The sequence below is a fragment of the Halichoeres trimaculatus genome, unplaced genomic scaffold (genome assembly GCF_033239565.1).
Source record: "Halichoeres trimaculatus isolate MK-OKI-2021-1 unplaced genomic scaffold, fHalTri1.1 fHalTri1_scaffold_4, whole genome shotgun sequence".
In the NCBI taxonomy this organism is placed as follows: domain Eukaryota; kingdom Metazoa; phylum Chordata; class Actinopteri; order Labriformes; family Labridae; genus Halichoeres; species Halichoeres trimaculatus.
The window spans coordinates 5,806,189-5,819,548 of record NW_027437182.1 but is presented as its reverse complement, the minus strand read 5'-3'; the positions used below and the strand labels follow the sequence as shown (position 1 = coordinate 5,819,548).

Here is a 13,360-nt window from a genome sequence, read left to right as displayed (position 1 = left end):
CTTTGACAATATTACTATTGATTTGGATGTCAGAAAGCTGAGTGCCTTTCTAAGCGTGTTTTTAAGCATCTTTTGGGCCTGGAGCCACGGCTGCTGAAGACAAGCCTAAATTACAGGGGTCTGCAACTGACAAGCAACCAGCTGATGCTGACTGACAGGCTAATGATAGAGAAACACACTCCTTACCTTTTCACCCGGAACTCCCATCACCCCAGCTATGCCGATGAGGCCGAGTGGACCCTGGAGAGAGGAGGGAAGAAAAGCAGAGTGAGAAGACTGTAGTGGAGAGAGGAGAAAGAAATACTGATGAAGGGCTGGTATGACACCTTCAATGCAAGCTATGGGGCAAAAACAAGAGCAGCAGTTGGCCTGGGGAGATTTTCCCTGAGTTAGTGGGTACAGAAATGGGAATATTTTACAATGTGAAGTGGTCAGATTCTAGACTGAAACACTCAGTCTTATCAGTGACAAGGACAATGAGCTCCTGTGATGCATGATGGGTATGGGTATTCTACAATCTTCCATTTAATTCTTTTTTGTGACACTAATGACTGTAGAAACAAGACGTTGCAAAAAAAAGCAGCCTCTGTAGAAGTGGACCTGCTTCAATGTTGACTAAAACTCTCATTTATCTCATTTTAAAGCTAAAAAATCTTTATATTCAGGTAATTTTACTTTCATTTGAACACACTTGGGAGTATTTTATTTAATCTCGAACAAATCTGTTCTGAAAAATGTTATTTTCTACTGTACTTTTAAACTGACTTTTAAAGTATCCATCTTTTTCAAATAATGTTACCGTCACTGCCCACATACTCCCACGCGTCCTTTAAGTTGGCATTGCTGTTAATACATCCACTGGGGGGGGCAGCTCAGAGTCAAAAGTTTACGACAACGAAAACTCCAAAACAAATAGGGTGGCAGTGTAGGAGGCAAGGGGAAACATCCAGTTAGTGAAAATGAAGCCTATGCGGAAGTGCTAAAAGTCGGTGTTCATTGAGGATCTGCTTGAGGCTAGCTGCACAAAGACCGGAAATCAAGTACACACATAGCCACAAAAACAGAATTTAACGGCATTTAAAAGTATATTTAAAGCCTGGTTGAAAAACAGCTTAGGTCTAAAATGCTAATTTTACTATCGACACACACTGTACGGTGAATGATTTTTACAGGTGCCCTGTCGCTGTTGGAAAGGTAACTCAGAGTCGTCTATGTTTTATACAGTCTATGTGAGGAGGTATTGCTAATGTACTGCTTGCATAAAAGACAAAAACGGAGGATTGTATGAGGCGGTGGTTGGTGAGGCAGTTAAATGCATTGTGCAAGTTTCCAGTGGTACTGTTTTGTTTCGCCTCTATCTGTAAGCTTTATCAAAACTTGCAGAAATATGGACAAAATGAAAGCAGAACATGGACAGAAGGCTCCCTCCGTATCTGTATTTAACATTCAGCATAAATGGGCCTTAAAGCTAAAGTTAAAGAGTCACAGCAATAATAAAAATGTTACTGGTCAAAAACATTTTGATTTTCATTACCAAAAAAACAACAAACAATTTGTTACCAGACAAAGCAAATGAGTCAGGAAGTATGGGATCCAGCTAGAAGATGACTGTAGCATTGAAATGTTTTAAAACATTTGTGAGTCTTGGAACTAAACAACGTTGTCTGGTGAAAAAGTAAGAAAACTGTTTCTTGAGCAGAAAAGCAATGACTGGGAATTATAAGAGTCAGGGCAACTCCACAGCAGTGACAGTAACTAAATACAAATGGTCTCAAAAAGATAGCAAAGAGGTACTCTTGTGCAAAACATAAGCTTATGTAAATATGAGACTTATCAGAGGAGCTTAAACACTTCCAGATCAGTTGTCTGGGACAGGGCTATGGTTTGGACCAGAGCCAACCTTTCCACCAGACCCACAGTGAGACTCTAAGGTGGCTGAGAAGATTTTCCACCCCAAAGGGTAGCTATACAGTTAAAACTGTCACTGTGTTTATTTGGGGGAAGGAATTTACAGAAATCTTTGTATGAACGTTGTAAAAGTCAGAGGAGAAGTGAAGTGATGCAGGCTGTACAGTAACATACACTTATCTCACTCCTGACTAAAGCCACGAGACATGCAGTGAGCCACCAGGACCCTGTAAACTGGAAGCACATCTGACCTGAACTACATCACAGAGATGCAGTAATTCATGGGACTGCTCAATCACAGACAAGAGAATCGCTTCTGGCTGACCGCAAAAGCCAGCGTGGTCGGACTGTGGCTGTCTCTGGTTGTTCAGGCCAATTTCAGAGCTGTGTTTCCTCCTTTCAGTATGTTACATTCACATACTTGGCAGGTTACAAGATTCTATAATATTGCTATTCTTACTTTAAGCACATAATCATTGAGTTTATATCCTGGTATTTTCTTTATTTCTGAAAGTAAACAAGACTAAGAAAGGGAGAGGAGGACAATCATGGGTCAAAAAGTAATGTAACAGAAGGACAAAGCAATCGAGACGGAGGAGCAGACATGAAACAAACCACAGAGGTAAACACAGCCTGATTCTGTTTCCTTACTCAGCAAAAACAACCTCAAAGTGTTACTCATGTATCTTCACTTAAAATGCATTACCCTGTTGGATGTAAGGAGGCATTCAAGAGAAGGATTAGAGGCAAAGTGTCTGTGAGGGGAAGCAGCCTGCAGGCATGGGAACAGGAGCTTTAAATTGACCTCAAATCCCTTAATTGGGACAAGAAGTGGGACAATGCGGTACCCCCTATCATCTGACAGGGGGAAATGGTTTAAAAGTGGTTTCCATGTGACAGGGGGGGCCTGACATGGGAACTCATGCTGTACTGTTTCAAAGGAGATCTGGTTCCACAGACAAAGCCAAGGTTTATCAAGTACAGGTATACATATTAAGTATAAAAATAAAGCCCTTGTAAAATATTTAAGAGCATTAAAGCTCATGAACATGAAAGCACAGAGCTGACATGTGAACTACATATCACACACACCTGTGGCTGCCTCCAGTAATTGAGGACTACTACACGTTTTTATTAGCTGTGGACTGGAGGGTGAGCACTCATCAGCAAATCTAAATTGGCTAAAATACCCCACACTGTAAAAACTTCCAGTTAAATTCTTCATGAAACCCTTTTATGAGAGGCCACATGGTGATAAAGGAGTGTTCAGTACAGACAGGCGGCCCTGGGTTAACCTGCACCATTCAACAGCAGTCTTTCTCAGTTCTTACACGTCTAATTTATTTGGAAAGTGATGTAATGGCTTTCATTAAAGCCTCCATATGTTTTAGAGTGTTTTTTTTCTCTGCATAGGGCCTACACTCCTCCCAGGCTTCAAAGGTCCCTCTACACAGTTTGCGCTTAATCCCTCGCATATGTGTGCTGCAGAAACAAGGTCCGACGTGGCCCGCTTGGTTGCCCTCACTATGCACAGAATGCAAATATTAACATTAAGGGGCCTCTGGTAGAGGATGGACATACTTTGGATTTTCAGGGAGTTTTGTGCAATTGAGGATTTTGGAGAAGAGAAACAAATCTTTGTGTTGGGTACAAAGCATCAACAGTGCAGCAAGCTGAACTCATTTAGTAGCTTCACAAACAGTATGAAAACACATGTTTTGGGACATTTACTAAGCTACTTGTAAATAACATCTTTAAGGATTAAATTTAGTTATCAAACTTTCACAACATGCAGATGATAGTCTGGCAAAAACACAAATCAAACTGAGCTGCAGACTGACAAATGTGAAACCCAAACAAGGTGACATCTACAGAAGGTCTGTGATTAGTGTTCCTCCTGTTCTACTGTAGCTTTCTGCCAAATTTATGATGTCAAACAGTATCCTGTGCTGGGAGAGGATCCAGATTGTCCTAACATTGAAAGTGGGTCAGCAAGAAACAGCGAGACATTGGGAAATACTCTGTAATGTCTTTAAGACTGCTTCACTGGTGGATTTTATTGACTGATGTATTATATCATGACTGAATACACTCTCAGTATATTAATCTCCAAGAATCTCACAGTGAGTGTTTATAAGACAGGAACTGAAGCCAATAAAAGGTGCAGAAAAGGCCGCTTATTAACACCGATAAAGAAGTCTTAATGAAAAGTTACTTTGGCACAGCATTAACGTCAGCACTGTACTTCACAAGTCTGATAGCAACTTACTTGTGGTCCAATTTTTCCAACGTTTCCCATGTCCCCTTTCTCTCCCTGCAAGAAGAAGACATCAAACAGTGTGCTAGTTAGCTTCCTGCAATTAAAGAGATGTCTGTCACACTCCTATCCTGCTGCTGGCTCAGCACTCAGGATATTACAATTGTTAGAGGAACACACTCTCTACGACTCTTTTTCGTGGGACTGGAAATCATTTTGTGTTGCTGCTCATTGGTTTGCTGATACATGTGATGAAAGCCTGGGAAGAGCATTTTCTCGTCTAATTAAGAGCATGTGTATAGCACAGTCAGGCTCAGCTTACAGCTAAGTGGGTCACAAACATGGCGGCACTGGAATTCAGAGATAAGCACAAGAGTATCACTTAACATGAAATCTGTATCACGGCATGTTAAATGTGGTGATGGTAAATGCAATTACAGCCCACAAAGATTGTAAAGAACAGGTTGGGAATGTTGCGGTAAAATGATCCAGAGTTGAAGTAGTGTTATTGCTTAAGAGGCCTTTCCAGAAACAACATTTTGACTGTTAAAAATGTATGCATCTATAAAAATATGACACATAAAGTTTCAAGACTGTAATAGAAGTAAACTCACCAGCAAACCGTCAGGACCAGGTTCACCTATGTAGCCTTTTCTTCCAGGTCTCCCCTACAAAGACGAGCAGAGACAAAGAGAATGATGAAATATGTGTCATTACATTAAATATAACAAAGTTGTTTTGCATAAATAACCTGAAAAAGCCTTAGCTGTCATTTCTTTGTTTACGTTTGTGTTACGTCTGCAATTCTTACATTAGGGCCAGCACTGCCAGGTGGGCCGAGTGGTCCTTCATCCCCCTGAAAAACACACAAAAGTTCATGAAACACAAATATTGAAACGCGCAAACCCATACACACACTTTTGCTTGCATGAATCACAACACAAGAGCTTCAGCTACTTTACTCCTCTCTGATAGGTTTTTAATTTTGCTGTTTAACACGTGAACACATGCACATAGTTGCATTTCAAGGCTGAAAACAAACCTCTTGGTTTTTAAAGAAGACTTGAATTATTTTGTGATGACGTAAAAACTCTGAGGAAGATGCTTTACATTCCTCTTTCACTGGAAGTTGAGGCAAGGTTCTATATTGCTGCATAGTTACATAAGAGACATATCCAGGAGTTCAACCCTTTTGTTATAAGAAAGCTAACTTCCTAGTTACTGTACATGTGACTATAGATCCAAGGGAAGTCTCTCTAACAATAGAGCACACATATATAGCACACGTTTTGATATTTTCCTCTGGTAGGCCGATTGGCTCGCCTGGTCTGTCATCAACAGCAATACTGCGGCTCTGCAGTGGTTACTGTCTCCTACAGGACAATACATTTGATCTTATTTCACCTGTGGCATGTCTGATCAATGCTGCAGCATTCAGCAAAAATAAAAGCACGTGTGAGTGTTCTGCACACCCCTGAAAAGCTTCTGTTCCTTTTTTTCACTGCTGGCAAACATCCAAGCCTGTTTTTATAATCGTGAATCATGACTTCACCCAGCGGAACATGCCCCGAGATATATCCCAGTAAAAAAAAAAAAAAAACTCCCACTAGGATCTGAGCTGCAACTGTTTGAGATGTGACTACATGCTAAGTGAGAAGCGTTGCCTCAGACTAATGTTCCAATGGAAATCCCTTTGATGAGCTACATTTTCCACTTTTCTGTATCAGTGAGACTAGAACAAACAGACAGAATTAAGATGGGTGTTGAAAAGCCTCACCTGTGTTCCTTGTGGCCCTGGTGGGCCTTGTGGCCCTCTGTTACCTTGCAAACCCTAAAGAAAGGACAAATAACGTAATCTAACTGGACTAATTTCATGGATGGAAACAAAGACAAAAAGATGCTGTTATACCTTTGGCCCTGGTGGACCGTTAGGCCCTGGAATCCCAATGTCCCCAGGAAACCCCTAGCATAATAAAACACAAAATGACAGAAGAAGAGAAGAAAAAGTGACTTCATTAAAGAGTCATCAAATAACCAAGGTGTCATATAACTTTATTAAGAAAGGAACAATTATTTTGTATACTGTGTCCCAAGTTTATAATTTGCTTTGATAGTGGTATCAAAGTAGAGCTTGAAGGTTTCCCCCCAAAACAGCTCATTATCCATTATTTTAATGAATGCTTGAATCAGAAATCAATGCAAATTGCAGAATTTTCCTATTTCATGTGTCTGAGAACGATTTTATTGAAGCCACCAGAGGAAATCGCAAGAAAACATTTTCTTTTTCTCTGTGGAATATATATGTATAAACAGGAAATTCCAAAGTAATCCCCCCATTAGTTGTTGAGACTTTGTGTCAGGGATCAAAGCAGAGAGATGCATTGGGTCAGGTAACATGGGCGACGAGGAAAAAATTTAACTCATCTGTGTGTTAACAGCCATAAACTGAGACGTGGTGTGGAGCAAATCTGCATCTTCAACCACCTGTTACTTCAACATTTACTATGACTTAATGTCTTTATGTGACCACGATTATGAGCAGAAGCATCATAAAGGGGCCTCTACATGGCTCTGTGCCAACCACATTACTCACTCTGATAATGAAGTTCAGTAACAGCAGGGTGAAAACAGTAGAAGGTTTTATTACAGCGTCTTTGTTATGGCTGGCTTTTTTTCCCCACCATCCTCGTCTGATGACGCAGAGGGGCATGGCTGTTTTAACTTAGTGTGCTTCTGAAGCCATGTCCACACTTAGCTGGGTATTTGGGAAAATGCATATATTTTTATAAGACCAATAAAACACCTATCATTCACACGAAACCGCAGCTTTAAGTCACTAAAAATGAAGTTTTCTGAAAACTCCGGTCAAAGTGGTTTGGAGAACTCGGGTTTCATGGTTTTGGGTGGATGCAGGTAAAAGGGCTTTTCAGTTCTCAAACGTCTCAGCTGACTGACGGGGGCTCATTCTGATTGGCTGGCACATCTGCCCACTTTGTGTGGACCAAAGTATTTTTAAAAATGAACTAGGGGGTGATATTCATTTTTGAAAATACTCAGCTACACGTGAACATGGCCTGAGCTAAAAATATAAGAGACTGTTAAACTGCAAGTCCAGGTAAACAAGAGTGGTCATTCAACTTCTTTATTTGAAACTTCTCTGTAACGAGCTTTTAAATCCAAACTTTAAATCAATGTTTACGTGAGGTGGCCCTGCTATGTGTTCCTGCTCCTGCTTTTGGTCTTTAAAAACTGTCATCAAATAAATAAAACAACCATTATTACAATATGTCATATATAATATGTTTCATACCTCTGGTCCTGGAGGCCCAGGTGGTCCTTGTGCCCCAATCTCACCAATTTTACCCTGCGAAGAACACAGAAACTACATTTAAACCTTAACGTTCTACAACTTAAACAATAGAAACAGCTAATATTGCAGAGAGGGTATGCATCTATGAAAGTTCGTAATTTATCCAGTTTATGTACAGAGGGTGTTTACAGTATTTTTTTTACTGCTTCATCTGGGCTTTCTTCTTCTGACAAGCAACAAATTGTTATTCAAAGACACTGATTCGTTTTCTTTCTTCCTGAGTTGGAGCTCAATTAAAGTGGAATCACCTAACAGCTAAACTGTTATGCATCCGATCGGCCTGACTTTAGTTTACAAGCTAACAAAAACAGTCCAGATCACCACTCTGCTTCATTGTTTACTTGGCTCTGTCTATAAAAGCTGTACAGAACCTTTAAAGACTCTCATGCAAGCTAACACACACACACACACAACCTGCACCTTTGCTGTGGCATACACACTCACACGAACATACCGGTGGTCCTGGCTTCCCTCTCAACCCAGTAGAACCAGGAGCTCCAACGTTTCCCTGAAAGACATAGACATAACACTCAGACAACAGCCTTACTCTCCATTTGTGTGTGTTTGAATGAGCGCACGTCTTGCGGTGCATGTGTGCAAAACCCTGATTCACATGGGAAAAGTATAATGTGATGACTTCATGTGGAAAGTGTAGCAACATCTGCATTTATTCAAAACCAGTGCATTTCTAATTTGTTGAAAACTATTGATGAATCTTTCCCATTTCAGGGAAACTTAATGTTACTCCAGAGATTCGACTTTTGTCCAATTATTTGTCAAAGCAGGGGGTAAACGAGAGATCACTTCTGTGAAGTTCAAAAGACAAAAACAAAACAGCAACACATGTTCTTGATAAAACAGGAGTATTGTGTTGATATTTTTCTGTGAAGGTAGAGTCAAAGGTGACCAGGGTTTTATTTGTGTGAAGGAAGACGTACCTTATCGCCTTGGTACCCCATATCTCCTGGTTGGCCCCTTTGTCCCACTTCACCCTGAATTTCACAGCATCATACAGAGATATAACAAAACACAACCCTGCCAGAATGATCACAACACCAGCACAGTTAAAGACACAGAGACTGTAGTTGCTTCTGCATGTAAGATGAAAGGTGTAAAGTAAAAGTCATAATGCAGCAACACTTTAAAAACTTTCCTGTTGGAGTCGATGCACTCAACCTATCAACAGGATTGCTTTTAACACGGCATTTTGTGAGCTGGGCTAACTGACACATTACACACAGATACACTGCAATAATATAAATATTTAGATCACCTTATCACCTTTCAATCCAGGCAGGCCAACTCGTCCTCCTGGGCCCTGCCACAGCAAGAGGAAAGAAGAGGGAAGAAGAGGGAAAATCTTGACACCAACGATAAAATACTTTTCAGAGCAGGGCTGCATATCAAGTAGGAGGATGATCGATGAGAGCTGACACTGACACATTCTTCTAGACTGAAAAATGTGATAATAATGCAAAAAGTAGCCCACCTTTCCTCCTTCTCGGAATAGATTATTATTTAAAAATATAAAATCTGTGCATAAAAATGCAACAAATTAGGAGAAACTAGTGTTTAAGGGTCAAAAATTAATTATGGAAATTAAGAGTTAAAAGTTAAACATGGTCCTAACTGTGGTTAAGGCAAGTCATTTCAAGATTAACAGAGCTAAGGTAAGTCAAATAGCCCTCTGTAGTCAACTTCCTCTCATACATAATATAAGTTTCCTATGACAAAATTGTGGTTAGTTAAAATACACAGCACTGATAGTAAAACTTTTGCTAAATCTGTGGCTACACTGTTGTACAACTAATAAGCTGTGTGCAAGGATTATTCTATTAGCGTAAAGACTTTCTCCATAAAATGAAATGAAACACCTTTACAGATGCTACATGTAACCTCAGAACTTGTAAATTAAAGAAGCATGTAGTTTATCCTTTTACATCAGTTTCTAAAACAGGTCATATGCTCACAGAAAAGTTAACATGTAATTTGTATGTATAACAGCTGTACACATACAACCACTACCCAATCAAATGTATTCAGTTCATATTAGATCTACAACAAAAACTTGAAAATATTTGGCATTTTCAGTATGGTAGTGTTTTCCTGAAGTATTTGCTCTTGCCATTGTTTGACCTACCTGAGGTCCCACCATACCAGACAGTCCCCGTGGTCCCTCAGGCCCTGGGTCCCCCTGAGAAGGAAAGAGGTACAGAATAAACTTCAAGTTTTACTAACAAATTCACAAACACACCATGCTTTTGCTAGCCCCAACACTTACATTGAGTTATACTTAAAGGAGCAGTTTCCAATATCTTCCTATTGCGGATGAATTAGCACTACACAAAGGGAAACTGCATTGTTCAATATTGAATAAATGAATGACTTCATTTAATTCATGTAGATGGCAACTTAAACAGTGAGTAATACAAATGAATAATAATCAGAAAAAAATGAAAAAAACAACAATCACTTTTTAAGTTTTTCGGTTTACATGAGCAAAAAAGGAGTAGGAAGAAGTATCAACTTATTTAGTCCGACCCCTTTAAATTGTGTTTTATTGAATTAAAACACTGTCTTTTGTGTACTAACCATTTTTAAACATTCACAGCGGATATACAACAAATAATTTATACAGAAAAATACACTCATACCTATGTCTTCCGCACAAATGTATTTACCATACCCTGTAAAAAATATTTTTATAAAGACAAGCCAACGCCTTGTGTATTTATCTATTCACATACTTCCTATACTGCAATAATAGCACTGTTAAAAACAACTAAAGCTACTCAATTGCTTTACTGGTAAATAAGATAAAAGGTTTGTGATTGCTGCAGCTCCCTCAGTATTAACAATGGTGTGGTGAAGAATAAAGGAGATTAAGTGTGAGGAAGCACGTGCACTTATGTAAGAGTCACACAGATGTACATTAAAGTAATAACAGCCCTTTACAGTTAACAGGCGTGATTCCTTTGATCTAGTAATTAACATTTTTATTGTAGCAACCAGACTGCCAGCTCATTCATCTCTCTCAGTTTGAGGTTGTGGGGTGGAGTAAAGTAGGTATTTTGTAAGAACCAATCAGAGAAAAGATACACAAACCAATACAGAAGAGAAAAGCTGAGTTAATCAAATCTGGGCTGTAAAGACCCAAGACTTCAGTTTTTATCATAACCATGCCATCCTTTATCCAAATAATTAATGTTGTAAATATGAAAAATGTGTGAGCCATATAATATTGAAGGAACATGACTTAATTTTATGTCATCGTGCACATATGGACCAAACTTTGACTCCATCTGGATCCTCAGGGCTGGTGTTTGATACTGCCGCTTTCACTGACACAAATCACATGTGCATCATCAAACGAGGCATTCAACAAAGAGCGAATGAAAAATGACAAGGGGAGGAGATAAGCTCAAGACTTTCCCCAAAACTCTGGTTTCTGAGGCCTGGATGGAGAAATGTGGTACACAAGTATCCCAAAAAGAGGCGTTGCTCAAACTGCAGACAAGATGACTCCTGACCGCCAGGTGGTAGAGTCCGTGCGAAACATTTCCCCCAAGATAATTGATAGAAGGTTTGAAGAAAACCAGATTGTTTCATTCCAGAAAGTCATGCTCTACACAACCGCTGCAACCTTAAAACATCCAGTAAACACACAAACAATGCTTCATACACTTACTGTATACACAGATTAACCAAACTCAGCATGTGAAAATGACTGACAACTCTTACTGTAGGAAGACTGATACAACAGTAGCATGATCAAAAGAGACTATAAGACTCAAACAAATGTTTTGGTCTGCACCTCACCCCGCTGCTCGACGTGCAGGCTGTGAACGAGTGTCTGGCTGCATCACATTTTGTTGAGTCACACACTGGCAGAGACATCAAGTGCATACCAGGACGGACACTCGCTGTTCTGTTTCTGCTCTCTTTCTGATTACTTAACTAAAATGTGAACTCTGTGTCACAGCCGTTATTAAATGAGTGAGCACAGCTGAAAGGCAGATCTTTGGTACTGACGCCAAACGCACCTTAGATTTAGATTCAGATGTGATGCTATAGATACTATTATAAAAGGAAAATGATTATCTTTAAAAAGCTGCAGCTGAATTCCACAGCAGCACATGTATGACCTGTTACAAAACAGGGATCCCTGTAGTCTGACACACTGGAAGGGTGAAAAAACTTGAAAAACGTAACTATCAGTTAAAATTTTGTGGTCTGACATTAGAGGAGAGATGTGTCTATAATTGGCCGGATCGTTCGGATCTTGTCCACTTTTCAGTAACATATGTTTACCTTATATAGAGACAGTGGAAATGTTTGTTTTTTTTTCAACTGAATCATCCTGAGTAGTAAGGAGCAGATATCTCCTGAAATGCTCAATAGAACTCAGAACCAAATCCATCTGGTCCAGGGTATTTTCCTTGAGGGAATGCCGTAATTGCATCCTTTAACTAAAACCCGGCTCACACTACAGGGTTATCGGTCCCATTTAACCAAGATTTGGTCCTCCCGACAATCGGGGAAGAAATCTTGTCGGGGACTTGATTATTTTCTAGTGTGAGCGGTTGACTGATCAATCTTTAGCCCCACAATCGTCTCACAGACTCGTCGAAGCCGCCCCAATAATTTTCAAATATGTTTGATATTTATCTGGATGATTACAACATTCATTCTCACTGAGGATGACAACAGACAATTAGAGAGAGCCCCAGAGACCGGACAACAGACAACAAACGCAGGCTCAAAGTGAAACTGAAAGGCTCAGAGTCAGCTGACTGCGCGCTCCACTGGCCCACTCGAGCCAGTTCAATAATGCCTTTAAAAATAACACATAACCACGCCATTTTCACACAGTAGCAAACTGTTGTTTTATCAGTGATTGGTGTGAGATCATGCCATTATTGGCTGATACAGCAACAGTTTCACCTCTGTCCCTCTGCGTGCGCGTAATGGATGAAAGGCACCGCTGCAGACAGCTCCGCTTCTCTCTCCTCCTGTCCCACCCGTGCGCTAAAATCCTCAGATCAAACAACTGAGCACATGTGGTGCATCACTCTCTCTGGTCAGATAGTCTTGGTGAAATCCTGTAGTGTGTGCTGGTCAGCATTTTCAAATCTTGTTGTTAGTGCGTGCTTAAGATTTAAGAGAAGATGATCTGTGAAGATTCTCCTTATGTGTGAGATACAACACAATTTCAGAGTCTTATAAGGTTTTTAAAGTCCTGTAGTGTGAGCCAGGCGCAAGCCATAGAGAACCCTCCTTCCAAAGTTGTTGGTTGTGTACACGAAGCTGTGGCAAAGTCAAAGTTGAAAGACTCAGAGTAACCTGACTCTATTGCTTTGGAAGTTTTTGTTGACGATATAAATTTGTCATTTTGCAGTATTTACAGTGCAGTAAAGCAATGACGTATGACGCTCTCTGCTGTATACAAAACAACAATGGGCAAGCCCAAGAGCAAAAGTAGCACGGCAGCATCAACTTCGTCCTCGCATGAGGATTTAGTCCCAAAAAGAGGAGCTACCTCAGTGATGTGGAGGTGGTTTGGTTGAACAAAGTTCAGACACGCAGCACATTAAATGCAAAATTAGCAGGAAAACTATCAATGGTCAAGCCAACCGTCCGAACCCTATATCAGCATTACCCCTAATTCACACATAAAGCGTGAGCGCAGTTCAGCTGATTTTGGCAAGTGCCAATTCATACTGGATGCATCTCTGGAGCGCCGCACAGCACAGCGAAGGGCAGCACCCATAGCAGCTGGATACCTGAGATCACAAGATCACAGGAGAACCACATGTTTCTGCAGG

At 40.2% G+C, this 13,360-nt stretch overlaps 1 protein-coding gene across 1 annotated transcript in view; it reads right to left on the bottom strand.

The window, feature by feature from the left end:
* Window positions 1-13,360, bottom strand: part of col24a1 (collagen type XXIV alpha 1 chain) — an 89,207-nt gene that overhangs the window by 35,929 nt on the left and 39,918 nt on the right. Inside the window, exons 15-25 of the mRNA XM_074668805.1 lie at window positions 9,676-9,729; window positions 8,809-8,853; window positions 8,474-8,527; window positions 7,990-8,043; window positions 7,476-7,529; window positions 6,075-6,128; window positions 5,943-5,996; window positions 4,977-5,021; window positions 4,780-4,833; window positions 4,178-4,222; window positions 187-240 (exon numbers count right to left, since the gene is read on the bottom strand). Coding sequence (XP_074524906.1) covers window positions 187-240; window positions 4,178-4,222; window positions 4,780-4,833; window positions 4,977-5,021; window positions 5,943-5,996; window positions 6,075-6,128; window positions 7,476-7,529; window positions 7,990-8,043; window positions 8,474-8,527; window positions 8,809-8,853; window positions 9,676-9,729 — 567 coding nt within the window. The remainder of the gene's footprint in view (window positions 1-186; window positions 241-4,177; window positions 4,223-4,779; window positions 4,834-4,976; window positions 5,022-5,942; window positions 5,997-6,074; window positions 6,129-7,475; window positions 7,530-7,989; window positions 8,044-8,473; window positions 8,528-8,808; window positions 8,854-9,675; window positions 9,730-13,360) is intronic.